The sequence below is a fragment of the Sardina pilchardus genome, chromosome 14 (genome assembly GCF_963854185.1).
Source record: "Sardina pilchardus chromosome 14, fSarPil1.1, whole genome shotgun sequence".
Classification (NCBI taxonomy): Eukaryota; Metazoa; Chordata; class Actinopteri; order Clupeiformes; family Clupeidae; genus Sardina; species Sardina pilchardus.
The window spans coordinates 9,409,135-9,433,154 of NC_085007.1; the positions used below are offsets into that span (position 1 = coordinate 9,409,135).

At 42.9% G+C, this 24,020-nt stretch overlaps 2 protein-coding genes across 4 annotated transcripts; one reads left to right on the top strand and one right to left on the bottom strand.

The window, feature by feature from the left end:
• Positions 1-2,376: 2,376 nt before the first annotated feature.
• polm (polymerase (DNA directed), mu) lies at positions 2,377-9,739 on the bottom strand. 2 transcript variants are annotated; one of them, XM_062554278.1, is made up of 11 exons: positions 9,394-9,739; positions 9,131-9,311; positions 8,766-8,864; positions 8,002-8,172; positions 7,317-7,388; positions 6,943-7,063; positions 6,270-6,402; positions 5,906-6,008; positions 4,329-4,643; positions 3,367-3,450; positions 2,377-2,708 (listed from the first exon to the last, which is right to left on the bottom strand). In XM_062554278.1, the coding sequence occupies exons 1-11, from the start codon at positions 9,573-9,575 to the stop codon at positions 2,598-2,600; spliced, it is 1,572 nt and encodes a 523-aa protein (XP_062410262.1). In that variant the 5' UTR covers positions 9,576-9,739; the 3' UTR covers positions 2,377-2,597. The 2 variants fall into 2 exon arrangements, with proteins under 2 accessions (XP_062410262.1, XP_062410263.1); XM_062554279.1 differs by having other exon boundaries at positions 2,589-2,984.
• A 141-nt stretch (positions 9,740-9,880) lies between these two features.
• Positions 9,881-22,133, top strand: gnsb (glucosamine (N-acetyl)-6-sulfatase (Sanfilippo disease IIID), b). 2 transcript variants are annotated; one of them, XM_062554281.1, is made up of 14 exons: positions 9,881-9,967; positions 10,497-10,724; positions 11,212-11,271; positions 11,536-11,739; positions 12,286-12,351; positions 13,374-13,472; positions 14,849-15,016; positions 16,168-16,250; positions 16,810-16,928; positions 17,418-17,521; positions 17,811-17,912; positions 18,344-18,454; positions 20,132-20,239; positions 21,146-22,133. In XM_062554281.1, exons 2-14 carry the CDS (start codon positions 10,545-10,547, stop codon positions 21,299-21,301), a joined length of 1,560 nt encoding a protein of 519 aa, XP_062410265.1. In that variant the 5' UTR covers positions 9,881-9,967; positions 10,497-10,544; the 3' UTR covers positions 21,302-22,133. The 2 variants fall into 2 exon arrangements, with proteins under 2 accessions (XP_062410265.1, XP_062410264.1); XM_062554280.1 differs by lacking the exon at positions 9,881-9,967 and having other exon boundaries at positions 10,412-10,724.
• The last annotated feature ends 1,887 nt before the right edge of the window (positions 22,134-24,020 follow it).

Genomic DNA, 24,020 nt, shown 5'->3' on the forward strand with positions numbered 1-24,020 from the left:
GAAAAAATGAAACAAACAAAAACACAACTATTAAATCTGAGATATCCTGCCGGCAAGCAACAGGGGATAAGGGAGGGCCCCTCAAACATAGCCTCCTCCTAGGGCGTTCGAAAGCAGCAGCCTGACCACAGCAGAGAGATAGCACTCATCTAGAGATGTGGCCACAGCCAGACAATTGGTGATTCTGCTACAGATCATGATGATTTAGGGTGATGTAAGGTTATTTGGGAAACTTTTAGGTAGATCACAAAAAACAACCATTAAAATTCAAAATGTTACCTGACTTCACCCTATATTACATTTTTTACACACTTTCCTCATAGCAATACTTTTAGAGATCTTAGATTCAGCATCTCTTGTTAACAACTATATCACAGTAGTAAAAGTGAGCAACAGTATTTCACCAGTAGCTAGTGCTGGACAAGAACTGCACTGGTCGTCAGCGTCACATCAGCTCTTACCCTGATAGAAAACTATGTGTCGCCACCTGGTGGTGAATCAAACTACTATAGTTCACTGCCGTTTTGGCCAGTGTGGTCCTTTGCCTGGGCATGCTGCAGTTGGATCACATTTTAGGTTACAAAGTCCGTCTGTCTGCAAATGAAGGTGTCATTTTCTCACAGGGCAACAGTCTCCTCTCAGAGCTTGATTAATGTATCTGTGTGTGTTTGTATGTATGTATGTAAGCATTTTGTGGTTTTACTCACAAAATAGTTTGATGGGTGATATTGTCATATTTTATGTTAAGAGATTAAACCAGATACAAAAGTTTGGTCATCAGACATGCTCCTTTATTTCAAAAACTTGAGTTTTAGCAATGTTTGTCCTATATTTCTTCCTGTTTCAACGGAACTCTAAGCAGCCAGGTGTTTCATCTCCAAGATATGGGTCAACACATTGAACATCTCAAGACTTTTGATATCTGTGTTTGTGGACTCTAACAGAAGTACAATTACTCAGGTAAATCAGTTCTCTCACAGTGGTATGCTAACCAGTATAACAACAATAAAGTTAACATTTCAACAAATAACAATGATATAACTCAACAAAACATTACAGAACTTTAAACAACATAAGGCCTGCATTACTGTATGTGTGCATCATGTCTGATAAGCAACTGAATGTCACACCTGTTGGAACTGAGTAAGAACCACAGTGTGGTGTACGTGTGTGTGTGTGAGTCAGACAGAAAGAGAAAGACAGAGTGAATGAGTGTGAGTGTGAGTGAGTGTGTGAGTGTGTGTGTGTGTGTGTGTGTGTGTGTGTGTGTGTCTGTGTGTGTGTGTGTGTGTGTCTGTGCGTATGTATGTATGCAAGCCACAAAACATATCTGTTTCTTCATCGCACAATCCCCTACTCCATACACTTATGCTATGTCATTGGAACAACAAATGGTTACTTTAAAATGTATTTCAAGGTGAATTATGTTGAATATTATGTTAAAAGTTTCCAATTCGGTTTTACAGGACAGACAAAAGAAGGTAGGTTTGGGCAAAATAACTATCAAGCCATGTTTACACTGAGAGAAGCTGATATACTCACATACAGATTACACACATACTGTGCAATTGGTCTCACCATTAAAAATGTAAATAAGCATGTAGGCACACAGGCATGGATGGATGCACACGCACACGCACACACACAATTGTTAAATCTGCCATTTCATTCTTACAGTACTATACACTGTACCACTTCCCTAAAGGCACTTCTTGCTTCTCTATTTCACAAAACTTAAAGGAAACACAGACAAATCTATCGCACGCTAGCAACCAAATCAGCCCCCTGCAGCTGTTTCCATGGGAGGCAGTGGTGTGTACACCCTGTGAGATTTCAATACACACACTAGACATCTCTGCAGTCAGTCACGTCACCTTCAGTGAAATTAATCAGCAGTTTGGTCGTTGTGCTCGACATTAAAGCATTAAACTCTCAGTCTGTTCAATCTCAATATCTCTCCAAGACCGTGGTCATTGTACACAACTGTAAATCCATTTCAAATACTTGGCTGAGAAAGCTCTGACATATAAAGTGCATTTTGCCATATATTAAAAAATGTAAAGACAGTTCAAGTCCATACCAGGACCTAACATAGTGTCAAACTAATGGCTGTTCAATTGCAAGGCTATATAACTATTTGGATTAAGGCCATAAAAAATTTCATGTAACATTTCATAGTGTCAGGAGCCGTGTCCCCTGATGAATGTTAGAGATGAAAGTCCTCTGCAGTAGTCAGTACCTAAGAATAAGAGCACATCAAGCAGTACTGTAGGTATTGGATTTCAGATCTGCAAAGCAAATCCATTGGAAAGAGCCCAGTGCGCGGTGAGTCAGGGGAGATGAGTGCTGTTCACTATGGGGGGGGGGGGGGGGGGGGGGGGGTGACCCTAGCCTTCATGTGGGTGTGTGGAGGCGCTGAAACACCAGAGCAAAATTAAATACCTCATTTCTACATCCATATCTACACCTTTTCAAGGAAAAAAACACCTCGTTCTAACATTTCTAACAGCACAAAGGCATGACAAAGTGAAGAAAAAAGAACACTATTGGCAAACATACACAAACCAAAACAGAACCAAAAATAACCCTCTTGCCGGTCAGGCGTTTTCTCTCGTGGTTCCCGAGGCCCTTTTCTTCACATGCGAGGGACGCTCTGGAAGTGAGAGAGTGACCCAGCAGATATCCTGACTCACGGGCACCGCTGGTGACTAACGGGAGAATCAGCCGAGGCAGTGCGGTGAGTCAGCCCGGGCGGCCATTTTGAGGTGCAGATTTGAATTCAGTTGCCGAGTAAACTTCTACAAGGTTCTTTTGGGTTCTACAGGTTTTGGATCCACACAGGAACCGAAGAGTGGATGCAACCGTTTATCCCCCCCTTCTACAGACCTCTTGACCAATCAGGCGTTGCGGTCACATGGTTGGATGTAGTCCAGTCCCAGGTGGCTGAAGATCTCTTCCTCCGTACTGGCTCTGAGGTAGCATTTCTGAAGGCCGAGACGGATCAACCAGTTAGCATGGGGCAAGTTATTTACTACAGGACAGATCAGCATATGGAAGACAAAGCCTGACAGATACCCTCAGAACATTTGGGTCATATTATATATGAAAATATAACCAAACTGCACCAGGGTGATTAATGATTACTTGGGGGGGGAAAAAAAAAAAAAAAAAAGGAATTACAGCAGGAATTAATTTGTGCTTTGTGTGCACTGCTGGGTAATAAACATCACAAAGTGGGCTTCTGAACTGGATACACACGTATACATATAGTATACAAGTAAACCAATCTTATCACTGCACACATACCTGGCAACAAGTAAGCCAACCCCATTCCAGCTACACACACCTGGGCACAGGTGCACTCACCTTGCTGTTGTCGTAGAGGGCGTGACTGCTCAAGGACATGTTCTTCTCCCGGCCTGCCCAGCGCCTCAACTCCCTTTCAAATAGCTGCGCACACACAAGGGCCAGATCAGGACCATATTAGGACCAGACAACGACCAGATTAGGACCAATTCAGGACTAGCCTAGACCTATGCTTGTCTGACCTCATTTAAAGGGATAGTTCGGGTTTTAAGACACGAAGTTATATGGGTTCCCTGTCAGCAACGTTGTGCATCAGCACTGACTTACCCCGCAACAGCGTCCTGTGAGCCGAGATCCAGCCGGTTTTTGATGCTGAAGAAAGTAGTCCGGCAAGTTTCTGGGGTCACGAAAGTAAAGTGTTTTTCTTCTCAAAACCATATGCGTTCAAAAGAGTGATATATTTGCACCACAAAAACGTTGTCCAGGAAAAATTCAAACCTCGTTATCACTTACTTATTTTTCGCGATTCCTATCACTGCGCGCTACTGACAGCTGGACAACGTTTTTGTGGTGCAAATATATCACTCTGTTGAACGCATATGGTTTTGAGAAGAAAAACACTTTACTTTCGTGACCCCAGAAACTTGCCGGACTACTGTCTTCAGCATCAAAAACGATCAAAAACCGGCTGGATCTCGGCTCACAGGACGCTGTCGGGGGGTAAGTCAGTGCTGATGCACAACGTTGCTGACAGGGAACCCATATAACTTCGTGTCTTAAAACCCGAACTATCCCTTTAAGATAGAAAGAAAGACAAAGGGAGAGGAAGAGAAAGGAATAAAATAACAGACAAGAAGGAAAGTCAGAGAGAAAGGAAAAAAGTAAAAAGAGAATGACAAAAAAAAAAAAAACAAACAGGCCACAAAGAGTCAGAGAGAAATAATTGAAGAAAGAAAAAAGCAAAGAAATACAGGCAGAGAGGAAAAGACTGCAAACAGAATACAAAATGGCTGCCTCCCCACCTTGGAGCCAGTCCAGCCCAACAGAGCAAACCCAAACTGACTGAAGGGGCTGACTACCAGGTCCACCCTAACGGCCTTCCATCCAGCAGGGCGGCGCTGTGGCAGTGGCTCTGACCCAGGGGCTCGTCCCTCTCCACCCCCAGGTTCCCCCTCCGTGGCCTGGGCAGACGAGTGTGCCTCCCCCAGGACACTCCGCTCCAGCTTAAAGATGGAGAAGCACCTCTCAAAGCGATCCATGTTGTGAGCGGGCCGTGCGGGCCCCTCTTTGGACTCCAGGTAAGAGTTCATGGTAGTTTTCTGATACAGAAGCAGATCCTGGAGCAACAAAGGATATATATACAGTGAGGAGAACATGTATTTGATACCATGCTAAAGTTGACTAAAAAGAGGAATATAAAATCATCATTTGACAATTGATCTTAATGTCTTAATTCAAAAATTGAGTAAAAATAAAACCGCTAACTACCCCAATTTTCTTTGTGAATGAAGAATGTTTCGTAAATAAATAAATGTTCTTCCTAAATGCTAGGGGGAAGGAAGTATTTGACCCCCAATGTAACCCTATGGGAATTTAACACATAGGGTTAACATTGGGGCAGGCAGATTTTTATTTTTTAAGGCCAGCTATTTCATGGATTCAGGTTATTATGCATCCTGATAAAGTTCCCTTGGCCGTTGGAATTAAAATAGCCCCACGTCATTACATACCTTTCACCATAGCGAGAGATTGGCATGGTGCTTTTTGCAGTAGGCCTATTAGCCTGTTTGATGCTCATTGAGCTCAATGCAAATCAAACAGGCTAATAGGCCTACTGGAAAAAGCACCATGCCAATCTCTAGCTATGGTCAAGGGTATGTGATGATGTGGGGCTATTTTAATTCCAAAGGCCAAGGGAAATTTATCGGGATGCATAATATCCTAGATCCATGAAATAGCTGGTCTTTAAAAATAAAAATCTGCCTGCCCCTATGTTAACCCTATGTGTTAAATTCCCATAGGGTTACATAGGGGGTCAAATACTTCCTTCCCCTAGCATTTAAGGAAAACATTTATCTATTTACGATACATTCTTCAATCACAAAGAAAATTGGTGTCCTTGGCGGTTTGATTTTTACTCATTTTTTAAATTAAGGCATTAAGATCAATTGTCAAATGATGATTTTATATTCCTGTTTTAGCATGGTATCAAATACATGTGCTCCTCACTGTATATATATACATACACACACAATACACACACACACACACACACACACACACACACACATATATATATTTGAAACAGAAGTATTTATTCACTTTTCAACCACCACCAGTGGAGGTAGCAAGCGTGGGTTCCTGGTCAACAGTTTAAGGTCCCTAGATATAACAAAGGAAAAACGGCCGCACTTTGCATGTACAGTATGAATATAATCTTATCTATGCAAAGTGTGGCCTTCTCCCCTTTCTCATACTTTGTTACAAGTTTGGTCCAGTACTCAAATAAACTACAAAGAGACTCAGTGAAGCCTGCTGCCATCGCTGTATTCAGAGGCATTCCCTCCCCCATTTGAGTGCACATCCTGATGTTCCCCACCTGAGCCTCCAGCCACTGGACCACTTTGGGCATGAGCCCCTCCTCCTTCCCCTCCTCTGGGTGAGTGATGAGGAAGTCCACGTCATGGCCCGTCTCCTTCCCCCTGACACACAGTAAGAGAGCGAGAGAGAGAGAGAGAGACAGAGAGAGAGAGAGAGAGAGAGAGACAGAGAGAGAGAGAGAGAGAGAGAAAGAGAGAGAGGGAGAGACAGACAGACAGACAGAGAGTGAGAGAGACAGCGAGAGAAAATTAGGAATGGGGGTATGAGTGTTTTTTTCCCCATCTGTGTGTGTGTGTGTGTGTGTGTGTGTGTGTGTGTGTGTGTGTGTGTGTGTGTGTGTGTGTGTGTTTATGATCACTAACCTCCTGAATCCTCCAATCAGCGTGATCTGAGCTCCTGGCAGGACTTCCTGTACCGCCCTCTCTACGATCTGACCAATGGCGTCGGCTTCTGCCCTACTGACGCGCTGGCTGAGGTCCTCATGGTGCAGCAAGCCTGGATGAGGTGTGGACATTACCCATATTACCCACATCACTTTCAACAGGAGCACGTTCAATCTCAACACATTTCAAAACCGCTTTGCTACACTTTCCCTGTTGAACAACATGTTTGGTCAAAACGGTCACAACAGAGTGATCAGACCACTGCTTACGTGGACCAACACATTTGACACAGAGACAAGCGGTGAGCTATTGTAACTGATGTCACTGGATATTGACCAATGGCCACAGCCTTGATGTCTATCTGTTTTCTAACTGACCAATGCCAACAGCCCTGATATCTACCTGCTTGCTAACTAACCAATGCCCACAGCTCTGATGTCTACCTGCTTGCTAACTGACCAATGCCAACAGCCCTGATGTCTACCTGCTTGCTAACTAACCAATGCCCACAGCTCTGATGTCTACCTGCTTGCTAACTGACCAATGCCAACAGCCCTGATGTCTACCTGCTTGCTAACTAACCAATGCCCACAGCTCTGATGTCTACCTGCTTGCTAACTGACTGACCAATGGCAGCCACCCTGACGCCTACCTGCTTGCTGGGAGCTGTTCAGTCTCTGCTCTGATTTGGTCACGTCTGCTGGGCAGCGGAGTCCCTCCCTGAACCAGCGATCAGCCGTCTTCACCCCGACTCCAAATATGCCCGTCAAAGCCTGCAGTGAAACACACAATACACTTTAATAACAATGCTATGGCTTTAAAAAGGTTAAAAACTACAGTATGTCACCTTGAGACATCTCCATAGCTAATGAATACATGTTCTAACATTTCTAAATCCTGAAATAATGCATGAGAAGGGGAAGTATAAACGTACGATGGAAGAGATTATGTCCTCTGTCTCAAAATGATACTTTACTAAACTAACAGAATACTGAGACATCGGTTTGAAAAATCTTCACCGCTCACCTTCATAGCCTGAAACTGCTCCGAGTGCCGTGTTGACTCAACCTCCTGTGACGACCCGTACTCTAAGATCTCCTGGACCAGAACGAAAACACAAAACATTGCCGATTACAGGCGCTCTGGGTTCATGGTATAACTATTTAGTAATGCATAAAAAGTGCTGTAATTCAGATCAAACGTGTTCATATTTAAAAGCTAATCCTGTGGCAAGTGTGACAACTCATAGGCATGAAAGAGAAGGCAGGACAACAACCTGCAATATTGCAGACTATTAAACACTTATGTAAGACAAGATCTGTAATGTTACTAGTATAGTAGATACATAATGTAGTACAGTACATCATTAAACACTTCATATAGCACATTTGAGGAGTGTGTGAATAACTGTGAATTATGGGTGAACAAGTGTGCTTCAAAAAGGAAATCAAGTAGCTTCCTGTTAGATTTTTGTGTGCTAGCTAGAGAGTGGTGTGTGGTGTTTTGCATTAAAGTGTTCTATGAAATTATAAGCCTGAGAATTATAGCGTACAGTTTTCTAGATTTGGTATGGGATTATGATTTTTGAGTGACAGGTCTCAAAAATGATGTGACAGACAAGCAAAGATTTTGTATGTAAGAAAAAGCTGTAAACACGGGCTAGTCACAGAGCAGAAAAGTCTGTAGAGTCGCCAAAGATGTGGCGTCTCACCTTGATAACACGTAGCGAGTGTTCGCCCAGACAGGGCAGACCCTGCAGGTCCTCCATCCTCTTCACCGCACGTGGGAGTGTCTTCAAGATGGCTGCCGCCCTCCGGAATGCCACGCTCCTCCCCTCGTTCTCACCCAACTCAGCATTCTCTGCCAACAGCTCCAATGGTTCCTGGGGGAGGAGTGTTAGTCGGAAAGTACTGAAATACAGTAAATATGAATAGATGACAGAGATCTAGGGCCTGCTAAGGGACAATGTCACATTCATTTGCATTCACTAACAGATGTGCTGTATTTAGCTGCATTACATAACATAATCAGAACACCTATTTAAAGTAAAGACCAAGTTATGGTGGTGATGGTATAGAGGATGGTGTGACACAAACACAAGCTGGGAAGAAATGAGCTACGCATGGAATCGTACGGCTACATCTAGAGGTTTACAAAAACACCAACTACTGTAAAGCATGACACCATGGTAGACATTGGTATTAGGTTAAACAGAACATCTGAGGACCACTTCAACACCACAGTATCTGAACCAATACAGTTGTCTAACACATGCACCCTATAGGAGGAGGTGAGGTGTATTATTAACCATATCAGTCTGCCTTTCAGTTAGGAGTCTGATCATCTGAGATATATAAGTGCTTTACACCTGACAAAGGAAAACCTAAGGACCAAACCAGATCCTATGATGAAAACAAATTGGTGCTTAACTATTATTTCAGTTCCCAGTCATGCAATGCATTCACTTTTACTCACAGTCAGAAACAAGTTGTGGTGCTTCAGAGGAGTTCTTCTCTGACAGGCGTAACTCTTTGCAGAGACCACAGGCGTGACTGGAGTGGGTGTGTGGCTCACCTGCAAGGGCGATATCAGACTAGTCAGTGTGGAGGCGCCTCAGCAAACCAACGCATTTATTCTACCCCATGACAGTCATACTGCTGCATTAAGACATGTATGCAACAGTATGACATGTTGCAAACATCACGAGATATCGAGGGATGTCTGAGATAACAGAAAGCATTTGCTGTCATTTAAAAAAAGAGAATGTCCCCTCCCGTCCCTCCTCTCCGTCAGCTACTCATCAGGAGGCATGCAAAGATCTTCCTCACAAACGTACGTACCTTTAATTTGTGTTTCTCTTGAATGCTCTCAGGCTTGCCAGTAGCCATGCTTTCTGTATACCAGCTGATGCTCAACAAATGAACCGTATTAGACGTAGTGCGACCCACAGTTTGAGTCTCAAGCCAGGCCTGCACCTCATCCCCCGAGTTGTTCTCCGCGACGACATGTGTAACAGCCTCACTGTAGCAGGACAAGAGATTGAGCTAGAGAGAGCTGCAGCCAACATCACATGAAGACATTCAGTAGCCTAACTTTTACTCACCTGAACTGCTCTGCGACCTGGAATCCTTTGTTTCGTCCAAGTCTAGTGAGGAAAGTCCTGCGGCTGGCTCCCATCTTTCTCTCTAAGATAAAGATGACGGTGTCTGGGTATTTCGTGGCTTTGATGTCAGTGTCAGTTGCAGACGATGTCGAGACTACTTTCCTACGCTTTAGCGGCACCATCTGTGAAGCTAGCAAAGTTATCCGTCATAAGACTTATTTTGTCCAAAGATGATTCTCTCTAAAGACACATCTTGTACGAGCCTTTAGAGTTAAGTTACATAATGTACGTGTGGGGAGCTAAATTGACAGGGCCAGATGAACAATCTACTTTTTTGCATCGACTGACTGACTCTGCTGACATGTATGTGCGTCTGTGGTGCATGGGAGCATGAGACCGCGCAGCAAGTATGACGCAATACACACTTTGACCAATAGTGGCACGAAGCTGAACGCAGTGCACCAGCCAAAATAAGACCGACGTGGAAACAGGACATATGTTTACCTGAAATTATTGCACAATCGCATTGACCGCTGAATTGAAAATAGAGCAAACATGCATATATTGCATAGAGGTAAAACGTGTATTGTAGATACACCGAATAACCATAAATAACAGATCATATATTCTGACTATTTAAGAAAGGTACGTTTTCAGGACAAAAATTAAGGCAAATTTGAAGTAGCTTAGTCTAGTAGCTAACACCTCAATAAATAGCCTAATGTCAACGTCAACTTTCATATCTGGCTTACATTTAACAGGTTTTCTGTAAATACTGAGTGGTGTTTTGTGGTGTCGCAATCACCAGTATTGGCTACACCTAGTGGAAGAGATGGTGAAACAAACATGAAACAAAGTGGCAACTAATTAACCGATCATAGTTTTCTTGGCTATTTCAGTGAAACTCGAGATATGTCTCGTTGCAGACGTTAGGTTAAAGTCCCTCCAGGAATCAAGTCATATGACTCTGAAACATGACATATGGCATGACTCTTTGACAAAATTGTAGCACTTCCTCAAACTTGAACAGACCTCCTCCCCTTCACTAGCCTACTCGTGGTTTATGTCTCCGTCCCCTCCCACTTTGCCTTTTCAATGTACAGCTACCCCGCCGTGGACAGTCAGACCAGCTGAGTGGTAGCTCGCAGCTAATGGCAAGTTTGGAGGCCAGTCCAGGACAGAGAGCTCTACATCGGACACTGTGTGCGGTTGTCAGAGTCACAGTATTTCTCGCCTTCGCTGCATGTTTGCCCAGCTGCTCAGAATGCGCCAAACCAAGCAACATTGTGCTAATTGTAACCGACGACCAGGATGTTCAGCTCGGTGGACTGGTGAGTCTTTATTGTTGTGACTTACACACTGACCTAAATAATGATGAAATACCGTAAAATAAAGAAAATAATAGTTCAAAAGAAGTACTACCTGCTCTACACGGGAGTTGCAAAAATCACATGATAGCCATACACTCACTATAAGTTGTCTCCTTGAAAGGACTATTGTACAATAAACTGTCATCGTTGGCTAATAGCCATTGCGTTGCTAGCTAACTGTATGTTGAGCTGTAGCCTATAGACACAGCCTATGTCATGACATTAATAGCAGTCACATGTGTTATATGGAAGTGCAACTAAGCAGGAAGAGACACAACTCTTAAAGAGGAATTCGAGTTCCCCATCACGCTCGATTGAACAATTAGTTTTTCCAACTACCTGAAAGTTGAACATGTCTGTTGCACTATGAGCCAATCTAAATTTCATTTATAATATTTAACATGCTTTATATTCACTACACAAATAAGCAATACCCCTTCACTTTCAGACACCAATGAAAAAGACTAAACAGCTCTTAGGGGATGCTGGCGTCACCTTTTCTAATGCAGTGAGTAGGACATCATTCATTTCCTCAAAAATTGTTTTTCAAGCAATATGCAGAACACACTCAAATAGGTGTTTCTCTCCTTTTCTGTTTTACTGTCTGTCTCTCCTGATCTGTCTGTCTCTCCCTGTGGGTGCGAACATCTGTCTGCGTCTGTCTGTCTGTCTGTCTGTTTGTGCGTCTGTCTGTCTGTGTGTCTGTCTGTCTATCTGTGTGTCTGTCTGTGTGTCTGTCTGTCTGTCTGCTTGTCTCCTCCTGTCTCTCTAGTTCACAGTTACACCCTTGTGCTGTCCGAGCCGTAGCAGCATCCTCACAGGTAAATACCCTCATAACCATGAGGTCCGAAACAACTCCTTGTCCGGCAACTGTAGTAGCCCTGCCTGGCAGAAGGATTCCGAATCTCTGGCCTTCCCAGTCTATCTCAGCAAGGCTGGATACCAGACCTTCTTCGGGGGAAAGTATCTCAATCAGGTGTGGTTCCTTTCCCGATGGTGCTATCCATTCTCATGCAGTGCTTGTTAAGCAGATGATACACAAGGCAACTTTTTGAGCAATGTTGCTGGTTGGTATTCCTGAGTATTGTCATCTATTGTTATCGTCTATTGTTATCATCTATTGCTATTATTAAATACATTTGCCTGATGCTTTTTAGCCAAAGCGACTTTCAACAAGGGAATGCAAATGATCACAATCCTCCTGTTAGAACACATGGAACTGATTATGTGATTGCCCAGTAACATTGCTCAAAACGGCACTCTATCTTCTTACATTTTCCTATAATTGTTGTTAGAATTGCTTTAAAAAAAAAAAAAAAAAGTAAAATGTTTACCATGTTGAAAGTAATTTTGGTTTCAAAGCATCAGCCAAATGTAATGTAATGAAATTTAATGTAATGTAATATTAAAGAGTCACCCCAAGAGTTACCCCATGTACTATCACCTTAATTTTTCATCTTTGTTCCGTTTTAACACATTCAGTTTTATATGACACATTGTGGGTTTTTTTCTGTGTTTTTAGTATGGGAAGAAGGAGGCAGGAGACGTGGACCATGTACCTCCTGGCTGGGACCACTGGAACGCTCTGGTAAGTGATTAGACTAAGCCAACAGGATTGGCCACTCAGGTTGTTTGCTTTAACAGTAGTGAAACACTACACCAGGCCTTTGTGTTTTGTGTGTATGTGTGTGTGTGTGTGTGTGTGTGTGTGTGTGTGTGTGTGTGTGTGTGTGTGTGTGTGTGTGTGTGTGTGTGTGTGTGTGTGTGTGTGTGTGTGTGTGTGCATGCAGGGAACCTTTTACTTGTGTCATCTTGGGGGGGGGGGGGGGGGTATTTTATTTGTATTGGCTCTTCAGTTGCAGAAGTTCAATCAATCTGCCACAAAGGAACACAGATATTTTATTTGTTGGCCATTTCAGTGATTAATGATTAACTAATTATTTGGTCTAGCCATGCTGGAAACTGTGGTCTTCAATATCTTGCACTAAAACACATCCCATGTAACAGTTATGGTTATGGTTATTTTTTATTTAGCAGACGCCTTTGTCCCGTTACTCAATTCTGGAATAAGTCTAGAACTTTGCAAGAACAGGCTCAGACTTGTTCTAGAGTCAGCTACTGTTCTTCCATGGTTCTTCTGTCTTGAGTTTGTGTGGCCAGTTAAGAATCCAATCTTGGCCCCTTATCTCATCTCAAGCTAAACTTTCTATAGATGTTTGTTTGTTCACGTGTGGGTTTCTGAGTGTGCTATTGCTGCCCACCCCCAGCTCTGTCTAAACATGTCTCACACACACACACACACACACACACACACACACACACACACACACACATATATTTGAGGAGTGACTTTGGGTTATGTTCCTGGTGGAGGTAAGCCTTTACACCCCTGTCTCTGGAGCTGAATAGTGAACCTTTTACAATGTTTATCTTTGCAGCAATCTGCCAATGTACAGCAATGTAAACCTCATATTGTTGAATAGGCTATTTAGTTTGAACTACTAATTTGACAAACTGAAGTCAGAGGAGATAATAGACTTAAAGACTGAATAGTTTACTTACCAGAATGTCACATCTGAACTGTAAAAGGACATCTTTGATGGTTTGCAGGTAGGGAACTCTGTGTACTACAACTACACTCTCTCAGTGAACGGCAAGGAGGAGAAACACGGAGATGACTACCATAAGGACTACCTCACAGATCTTATCGTGAGTTTCTCAGTCTCTATATCAGATTCTACGAGATATGCTGCATGTTGTTTGTACTTGTGTTCAGTACGTTGCAAGTGTGTATGACAGTCTGCACATGTAAGTTACATGTTTTTCAACCAAACAGCTTCCCACTATCATTGCCACAATCTGTCACGAGTTGTCTCAAAGCCTTTTGAAAACATGGTGTGCTTGAGGAAAGTAAAAACAGTGAAACTTGCCTTACAACCCTAAACTAAAAAATTGGCAGTGTTAAGGTAAACCCTTTTCACACATTAAGGATTTGAAGGAACACCTTTTGGAATGCACTCTGATGTATGTTGTTGAAGAGTGTCTACAGAGGACTTACACATTCTTTTGAAAATTACAGTTTTGTCCAAGTAACCTTTAACAGACATGATGAGGCTCTGATGTGAGGTTGTACACTTCCAGGTGCTGCACTGTAAACATCATGAATCCAGTGGTCTAATCAGGTTTTTATATGGAGTTGCTCATAATTTATTTGCTCATTGTGTGAATGTGAATCATGGAAAATGTAGTTAAAGTCATCAACGCTGCCCCTGAAGGAAGTGGAGCCATTCAGAGTTAGACAAATCCCCTCTACTCCAAACTGACTCTGTCAGCAACAGCGGTACAACACTGAACCGGTAACTGTAGTCTGCTCTGTCACCATACAAACTGTATCAGTGATTCCACCCTCAAATGACCCAACAAAATGAGGAACATTGTGTTCTATATCATGAGGACTTCCCGTCCGCTATAGTCTATATGATGTGTCGATGCCAATCCGTGTGTGCTTCCATATGCTGTTTTAGGCTAAAAGAGCGTGTGCCTCTCATGTGACACGCCATGCGGTGGCCTGCCTACACAAGCAAGTCAGCACCCAAGTCAGCAGGGGCTTCCTTTATCTCTCTCCTCTATGAGTCCTAATGTGCTGCACTGAGCTAATAAAATGACATAGAAAATTCAGCAAAGTGTAGGGTGACATAGGTTAGTTGTAAAGAGACGTGATGATGCTGATACGGTGGTTTTTGCACCTTTCTGTACTGATATGTATTGTGATATGTTCTTGGATGTAATGTAGAAAATACGGCATGGTTTGTTATCCAAATACTTCATATTTTGTTAAATTGAGATTTAATTAATGTTCCATTCCATTATAGTAAGCTACCCAAGTGATTTCATGGTTTCCTGGAAATATGACAAACACATTTGAGTGACATTTGAATGAGATTTGCATGGTAGGAGTTTGGTTTTGCAAATATTAAGCAAAATACAAAGAGAACTAACCCAACTGAACCTTAGGAGAATTAAACCATGAAATGACTGAAATTATAACTTTTATATTGGCGCGTGTGTGTGTATGTTGTCTCCAGGTGAACAGGTCATTGGAGTTCCTGGATGACCGAAGCCCCCAGCACCCCTTCTTCATCATGCTGTCCCCTCCGGCCCCCCACTCCCCCTGGGTCGCAGCACCCCAGTACCAGAAGACTTTCGGCGATGTCAAGGCCCCGCGGGATGGCAGTTTCAACAAAGCAGGCAAAGTCAGTGCCGGTCTCACTGAAGGGTCAAAACATCAAGCTGTCTGTCTGTCTGTCTGTCTGTTGGCATGTTTGTCTGTCTGTTGGTCCCTATGTCCACTTCTCTGTCTGTGTCTGTCTTATCTCCTGTATACTGTTGTGGTAGAAATGATCAATCAGGCCAGGTGATGAGTAGAAAATGTAGCTTGCGACTTCAAGAAAAATACACTGTTAAAAACTGACAACGTGCTGAAACAAGAATGAGTCTTCTTCAATCAGGAGGCAGAGTTTGATCCAACAAATAGTTTATTGTAGACCCAAAGGCTGTCAGCAAACCAAACCAGAGAGGACCCAGGGGGGTCACACTCCCTAACAAAGACTCAGCATCAGGTTTTACTGTATACAATTTTCAAGATGCTGAGATGGCAACTTTTGACACCTGGGGATAGCAGCCCATAAACCAAAACCAAAAGCCAAAACCTCCAGGCAGTAGGCACAGCAGCAACCGGTGCACCGAGTGGTCTTACTGGTTTTGTTACTTCCTGTAGTGGTATGACTGAAATTGATTTTGGTGATCTATGAGCCAAAGCGATAGCTTACATTGTCTCACAACCAATTAACTTGACAGTTTTATGCTTTAAATATCAGTCTCCTCGACCCCGCTGTTCCCCCTATTTAATTCATTCAACTGGCGTTTTGTTCTGAGATCAGATAAGGGGTGGTGGATGTACACTGGCCTGGTGCTCCCAGCCTCATGTGCTCATAGTGTGCCTCCACTCCTCCAGTGCTTCTACACAGGCCTGATAGACTTCAGGCGTGTTATGCCTGAATTCAGGCTTGAGCTCGGCCATGTACGATGTCAAGAAAGGCTATTCTCTGTATTGTCTTGTATTTGATCATTTCAGGCACAGATAATGTCCTGTCTATCAGCCATGTTCTACAGCATTAGCTGAGGTTTCTCATGCACTAGGGGTGATGTAGAATGTCAGAAGTCTACACTCAGAAACCCGTGTAATCACATCCGCTTATCGAGTGATACCATCGATTCTGACAGCAATTAAGCTATCGTCAGCTAAAATACTGTAAAAACCTGCATTTTATCCTGCATGTTAAAATGACCAGACCAACCATGTCTCCGACTCTGACCCGGCGTTCCTTCTCTTCTTGACTTGCAGGACAAGCACTGGCTCCTGCGGCAGCCGGTGAGCCCCATGCCAGAGAGCTCAGTGAAATACCTAGACGACGCATACCAAAAAAGGTACAGTTCACAGGAGATTTTTACAGCCTTTGATAAGACATGCTTCATTCCCCTTCCTCTCGCTCATTGGTGTACCCACAGTGCAGTGTGGTGAGGTACTATACAGTATTTTCCTGAATACAAGCCGCATTGTGTATAAGCCGCAGGACAGTGTTTTATGCAGGTTAAAAGAAACAAAACCATGTTAACACCATATTACCTGCTCCCCTCTATTAACCTCATAGATGAAGACATTTTGTAAAATCAATGTATAATAGTCGGGTAGATTTTTACAGCCTTTGACAAGACATGCTTCATTCCCCTTGTGATTACGCCGCTCCGTCCGGCATTAGCCTATTTGTTTTGATCAGTGTAGCGATTGTTATTTTTAAAATTTGTTTGTTTGTCTTGGTGTCACGGGCACACTGGCGACTACACCGCTCCGTCTAGCCTCCGTTGTCTTATGTATGTTTCTTGTTTGTCTAATCGTTTGTTTTACAGCACTTTAGTCAACTGTTGTTGTTTTTTAAAGTGCTATACAAATAAATTGACATTGACATTGACATTTGCTGGTCTGCAGGTGGCAGACGCTGCTGTCTGTTGACGACATGGTGGAGATCCTGGTGAAAAAGTTGAAAGATCTGAAGGTGCTGGACGACACCTACATCTTCTTTGTGTCCGATAATGGATATCACACAGGTCGGTGTTGTTTTTGCATACTGCAAAGACCCAAAATGAACGCCCAGTTTCTGTATTTGAGGCATTGAATGATGACATTTGCGGCAGAGGTGGACAAGTCCAGCTTCAGAAAGTAAAAGTCCTACCACATATCTGTACTAACCACTCACTTAAACCAGTTGATTCTAATTAGCACAACTCTTCAGCCAGGTAGAGCAGCTAATTGGTGAGATCACCTGTGTTAAGTGCACAGGTAGAACCAATACATGATTGGATTTTTACTCTCTGAAGCTGGAGTTTTCCACCTCTGATTTGTGGCACTGCATATCTTAAGGATGGGGCTGATACTCTTACAGATAAGAAGTTAATAACTTCTGCAACTTCTGCATCTGCATAGTCATTAGCTGCATTCGCATCCATTAAAACCTGTGTGTGTGTCTGTCTGTCTGTCTGTCTTGTCTGTGTGTGTGTGTGTGTGTGTGTGTGTGTGTGTGTGTGTGTGTTCTGCAGGTCAGTTCTCGCTGCCCATCGACAAGAGGCAGCTGTATGAGTTTGACATCCGTGTGCCCCTCATGGTCCGAGGCCCAGGGGTCAAGGCCAAGCAGACCCTTCCTGTGAGTAAAGGGGACATTTTGCACCTATGCCCATCCGTGCTGTAGTGGGTCATCAATTATTTTGTGTTCACATTTGTGTCAGCCCACCATCATTAACAACAATCTCATCCCCACATTGTTTCCAGTGTTGGAGTTACTATTTAATCAGTAGGCACTGCATGACTACACATACATTATGCTGTGTTAGTGTTTGTGTTTGTCTGAGACTCGTGTGCTAAATATCGATCTGGCACTGCATGGCCACACATACATTATGCTATGTTTGTGTTTGTGTTTGTGTTTGTCTTAGACTCCTGTGCTAAATATCGATCTGGCGCCGACCTTCCTGGACATAGCTGGAGTCAATCTCACTGAAGTCAACTTGGATGGCCAGTCTTTCCTGCCACAGATGGTGTGTGTGTGTGCATGTTTGTGTGCATGTGTGTGTGATTTTCCAAATATTTCACTGGCCTTCCCATAAGCTTGATCTGCATCCCTCACCTACCTATGTTAATCCCCATTGGCATTAGTTTTTCTTTGAAAAAAAAAAATATATATGAAGCATATTTCAGTGTAGACATGAATGTAAAACTGACAGACTACATTACGGTGATTATGTGTTTTTCATAATTTAATAGTCGTAATTCATAATCTAGATTAGTTCACTGCAACATGACAAATCAGTGTGTAACCTAAAAGCTTATTGAGCCATTTCCCCCTGAAAGACTTTGTGTGCCTTTAAGTACCTGTTAAGGCACCAATCACCCGAGGAGAGGAAGATGATGACGACGCACGTTTAAGTACCTGTTGTTCTAACTGCCCTCTCATGTCGGTCCTTTGCAGGCCCCTTCACTGCGTAACGGCACCGCCCGCTCCTTCTTCCTGGTCGAGTACACAGGGGAGGGACACGCCTTGGAGGACCCTGCCTGCCCGAAACTGGGGCCTGGACTGGCTGTGAGTGGACAGTCTATGTTGGTTTCCTCGGCCGTTTTTATTTATGTGGATCGTGAGATTCAAGAGAGTTCAGACGTGTGATTCACCCCTTCATAGAAATCCTCGTTGGATTTAATAGTGCTGTCACATTGGTCATCGCACAGTATATCTGGTTCTGCTCTCCGGAGAGTTAATGTTTTGGGGTGCGTTTCCCAAAACCATGGTTACTAACCTGTTAGCAACTTAGTTGGTTGGCAATGGGAAATGGCATTGCAACCAACAAAGTTGCTGCAGTTAGAACCTCAGTTATCAACTATGGTTTTTGGAAACGTGCATGTGGATTTGGCTTGGCGTTTGGTTCGTTTTATTCCTTTAAAGGGTTTCATTCTGTCAGGCAGGGTCAGGTGCTTGAAGACCGAGGTTCAAACCCTTTTAGGGGCCCAGGTCAAACCAGAACACCAAGGCACAACGACTTCTGGTTACCGAGTATGATGAGTGTTGCACATATCCTTACAGACGATAACAGGTGTTCCTTTTTATATGCCCATGTTTACTCTATACAGAGTGTGCTATAGGCATAGTTTGAGTTTGCCTTCACATGATGCTGACTAAGCTGCACTGCAAGATCTAGAGCCTTTTAGCTGCCTTTATAACACCAATCAATGCATCCTGTCACAAAAAGAAAGGCAAACATGACATTAGTCACAGATTGGAGATGCTTTTATTCTGCTGCTCGTCAAGAGAAACTGGTGGTGTCAAAGTTGTGAGATTCCTCAGATTGGTTGTTGTTAGATGTGTTTTTTGTTGTTATTGCTAGAACAGGCAAGTGATAAAGTTGCTAAATCTATCCTACAAATAAATAATAATAAAAAAAACAATAAAAGACATAAAATTGAAGAGGAGGAAGAATACAATAAAACAAAACAAATTAAACGGGTACAAAATGATGTGGGAAGATTTGTCATTACAGATCTGAATTGATAGTAATGACATAGGAAAGTAGAGAGCTAATTTTAACAGTGTGTTGAACATTAATCCAGGAAGTAGGGGCATTATAGCAGGCTGACTTTCCCAGTTCAGAATAAGTATGAGGAACCTTGAGCAAACAGTCATTTGATCTGGTTTGATAGGGACCAGAATTCCAAGCAAGCATATTTGAAATATAAGATGATAACAATAGCTTTGTAGATGAATAAATGCCAATGCTTCTTTCTTATCTCTGAGAAAGATGAACAAATAAAAAGTTGATGCATTTAAAAGTACCATGAAATTTCATAAAATATCATGAGCCTGTACAGAAACATTGGGTTTCTCAACATTCCACCCTTGGCTTTGCCTCATGACACATCAGTTAAGAAAGAACCACTGCTCTGAGAACAAAACAAAACAGTGTGTTCAAGGTTCAGTTGGTTAGCTTCAGTCTCTGTTGCAGCCAAGACATCATATGACAAGCGTCCGGTGACTATCTACACTACTTACTGTGCCTGGCTACAGTGTGGTACTACGTGTTGTACACTGTGCACAATCAACAAATTATTTATGAATAACACTCATTATATTAAGAAACCCAGGAACAACTCCGTCAGTAAATATAGTGTACAGCAGATATTCTATCGATTCACTTTTGACCGATAAATGATCACCACAAACCCGACCCTTGGCCTCGCTGTTGGTCTAACAGCCCACCTCTCTCTGCAGAACTGCTTTCCTGACTGTACGTGTGAGGACGCCTTCAACAACACGTATGCCTGTGTGAGAACACTGACCGGCTGTAACCTGCAGTACTGTGAGTTTGCAGACAACGAGGTCAGTCCTATTCCATCTACGCCCAATTGTATATACAGTACATTAGTCACAAAAAGTTATATTAGGGATATCTGGCGTTCGGGTGAAATGTAATGTAATGGTTCAGCACAGAAAGTACTGAAATATTGAACTGTTGGACACATTCAAAAGTTGAGAGAAGGTTACATTAAGTTCACCTTTAAATGTTATAGTGGATTTTAGGTTCATCCTGAGGCGGAATATCCCTGACTTTTTTTTTTTTTAGTGTGCATTATGATTGAAGGACAAGAGCATGCACCAGTGATAGACACACCGATGCACTGTGATAGTGGTATCTCACACCTAAACAAAGCACATCATAGTTAAACAGGATGTGGGTCGACACCTAGGGCCTGGGGGCTTTGTTGCTTTTCTTTTATCTGGTTTTAATGATGCACCATGCATATACTAATAGCTGTTTAAAGCAAGATTTTTTTCATCTTTTTTTTTTTTTACCCTTTTTACTCTTCATATGTTTTTTTGACAGGCTTTTTTTGTCTCTTGAATATGTTTATTCTCCACTGACTAGGTCTGTGTCACTAACGGCTCAATGGTGTTTTCTGCCCCCAACGGCACCTTCCAGGCAGCACAGCCTAAAAGGCACTACCTTCACCCTATTCCTAACCCTAACCCCCTCAACCCTCATCCTACCCCTAAACTGAGGGGAGTAGTGCCTTGAAGGCAGCGCTGCCTGGAAGGCACCATTGATAATACCAAAGACCGTCACTAACGCAGACAGTAATTTCGCCTGAGCAAAGCCGTTACAGGTTTCTGATGTTCAGACACCAGTTTACTTACAAGCTCATGTTTACATGCTTGCCAACATTCCTAAATACTTCCATCTCGTCATATGGACTGTGGATCATGGCCTCTCTCTCCTGTGTCCAGTCGTTTGTGGAGGTGTACAACCTGACGTCGGACCCCCATCAGCTGGAGAACATCGTGAAGAAGGTGGACCCCGCTCTGCTGCAGACCATGAATCAGCGGCTCATCAAGCTCCAGTCCTGCGTGGGAAGCAGTTGCCGTGACAACAAAAACTACTGAAACCTCCCTCTCTCTCCTTGCCTGCCAACTGGACCAACCCCAGAGTGGACGCATCCGTGGCCGTCCAGAGGAGGAAAATGGCAACGTGTGAAAACCCCCCCAAAGGGATTTCAGTACAGGCTGCACTCTGGAAAAAGCAGTATTGTCATTTCCTATCTGATGACCATTTCATAGATTATTTGTTTGCCAGCCTAAAGTTTTTGATTTTGGAGGAGGATTATTTCCAAATAGCCATTGCTCTGTTTAGTGTCCTCACAGAGGAATTAAGGGTTATGGTGTGATTTATATGTGTTGTATGTTTGTTCTTTCTTTTCAGCACTTTCAAGGAGGATGAGAGATGAGAACTGTACAATGAAGTGAAACTCGATGAGTTTTTTTTAGTCCTGCTGCAATGTCAGAAGGCAATATCTGATCTTTACGTTTATCACAGTCACATATCTCTCAGCTGACTCAGAAGAGTCCGTCAGCTTGATGCTATCTCCTTCCACTTCTTTTTTCTTTATCATTCAAACACGAGATCCGGTATACAACTGCACTCCAATAGCATATTCCATAAGATACTGAAATTGGATGCATGACATGAGCCAAAGTCATTGTTTTTTTTTTATATATATTTGTGATTTTTAAGTGTACGTGGTCGTGGCCTTGCGTGTACATTAAGGTTATAGGACAGGAAAGGGATTTTTAAACATTATACTGCTCCTTTTATTAAATAAAACTGTGATTATGTGCCTTATCCTTTGCACTGAACCAGTATGGATGCCTTTATTTGACAGAAATATGTTTGGAAATTGTGGAAAAATCAATAAAATTATTATAGTTACAAAATGTTTACCTGTTTAGTTGTTGTCATTGAATTACATTCTAAAGCCATATGGAAATAGGGTTCATCTCTGTCAGAAACATATTTGGGCTTTTTGTGGTTAATTATTTTTAAAAGCATCCAAATCAAAGCCATCATTGTTGTACTACAGTATCATTAATCTGCATACCTGCTGTTCAGTGGCAGTTGCTGCTCTTTGGAGTAGGCCTAGGGGAAGCTCTGATAAAAATGGTCAATTATTAAATTAATAATATTATTAAGGTGCTATATTGTTCTTTGAAGGCAAAAATGATCTCAGAGTCCAGTGTGTTAGGGTTAGGGTTAGGGCTGCGTTTTATTTGTACTGCACAAAAGTCATGATCAATGGGGATAGTTCAAATGACTGTTTTTGGATAGTCCTTCAACCAATCAGACAAACGATCCGGGTGCGCCTTTTGGATGAGCTAGTTTGTGATTGGACCTAGGAAACGTGGACAAGTAGAAGATAGATGTACAGGTTTCCAGCCTGAGCTGCAGGGCGAAATCCAAATCGCCGGCAGATCACGCAGGCTTTACCCAGCCTAACCTGAACACAAAAATCAAAGTGAAAAAATTATGCGGCAGGCTAGTCCATTTTGCCTTAACTTCATCGCAGCAACTCAAAATGGTCCTCAGTAGTTTGTATGGCATGCTTAACTTGTACGGCAGGCTCCTAATGAGATGGGGGATGGTGTCCTGGGAGATCTACTCCCAGATGTGAACACAGCCATCACTGAGCTCCCTAACAGTCTGAGATGCAACCTGCTGGTGTTGGATGAACCAAACATAATGTCCCAGAGGTGTTCTATTGGATTTAAATCAAGGGACTGTGGGGGACAGTCAATGGTATCAACTCCTTCATCCTCCAGGAACCTCCTGCACACTCTCGCCACATGTGGTCGGCCATTGTTGTGCACCAGGAGGAACCCACCGTCGACTGCACCAGTACAGGATCAGACAATGCGTCTGAAGATTTCATCCCGATATCTAAAAGCAGTGAGGGTACCATTATCTTGCTCGTAAAGGTCTGTGCGTCCCTCCGAGGATATGCCTCCCCAAACCATCACTGACCAGCCACCAAACTGGTCTTGTTGAATAATGTTGCAGGCAGCATAACGCTCTCCACAGCAATCTCCAGATCCTTTCACGTCAGTCAAAAGTGCTCAGGGTGAGCCAGCTCTAATCTAAACCGCATACGTATGTCGAGACTAAGTCTTTAAGAAATCGAGACTGACCAAATTTAACTAAATAACCATTGCCCTGTTTAATATCCTCAGAAAGGAATGAAGGGTTATGGTGTGATTTGTGTGTGTTATACTGTATGTTTGTTCTCTCTTTTCAGCACTTTCAAGGAGGGTGAGAGATGAGAACTGTACAATGAAGGGAAACTTTGGTCCTGCTGCAATGTCAGAAGGCAATATCTGATCTTTACGTTTATCACAGTCACATATCTCTCAGCATATATCCGTCAGCTTGATGCTATCTCCTTCCACTTTCTTTCTTTATCATTATAACACGAGATCCGGTATATAACTGCACTCCAAAACCATATTCCATAAGAAACTGAAAACTGATGCCTGACATGATAGGAGCCAAAGTCTTTCTTCTGTTTTTGTTGGAATATTTGTGATTTTTAAGTGTACGTGGTCGTGGCCTTACGTATACATTAAGGTTATAGGACAGGAAAGGGATTTAAAATATTTTACTGCTCCTGTGCGTCCCTCCCGAGGATATGCCTCCTCAAACCATGACTGACCAAACAGTCATGTTTAATGATGTTGCTGGCAGCATTATGCCCTAAAATCTCTCTTTCACGTCTGTCACAAGCGCTCAGGGTGAACCTGCTCTAATCTGTGAAGAGCACAGGGTGCCAGTGGC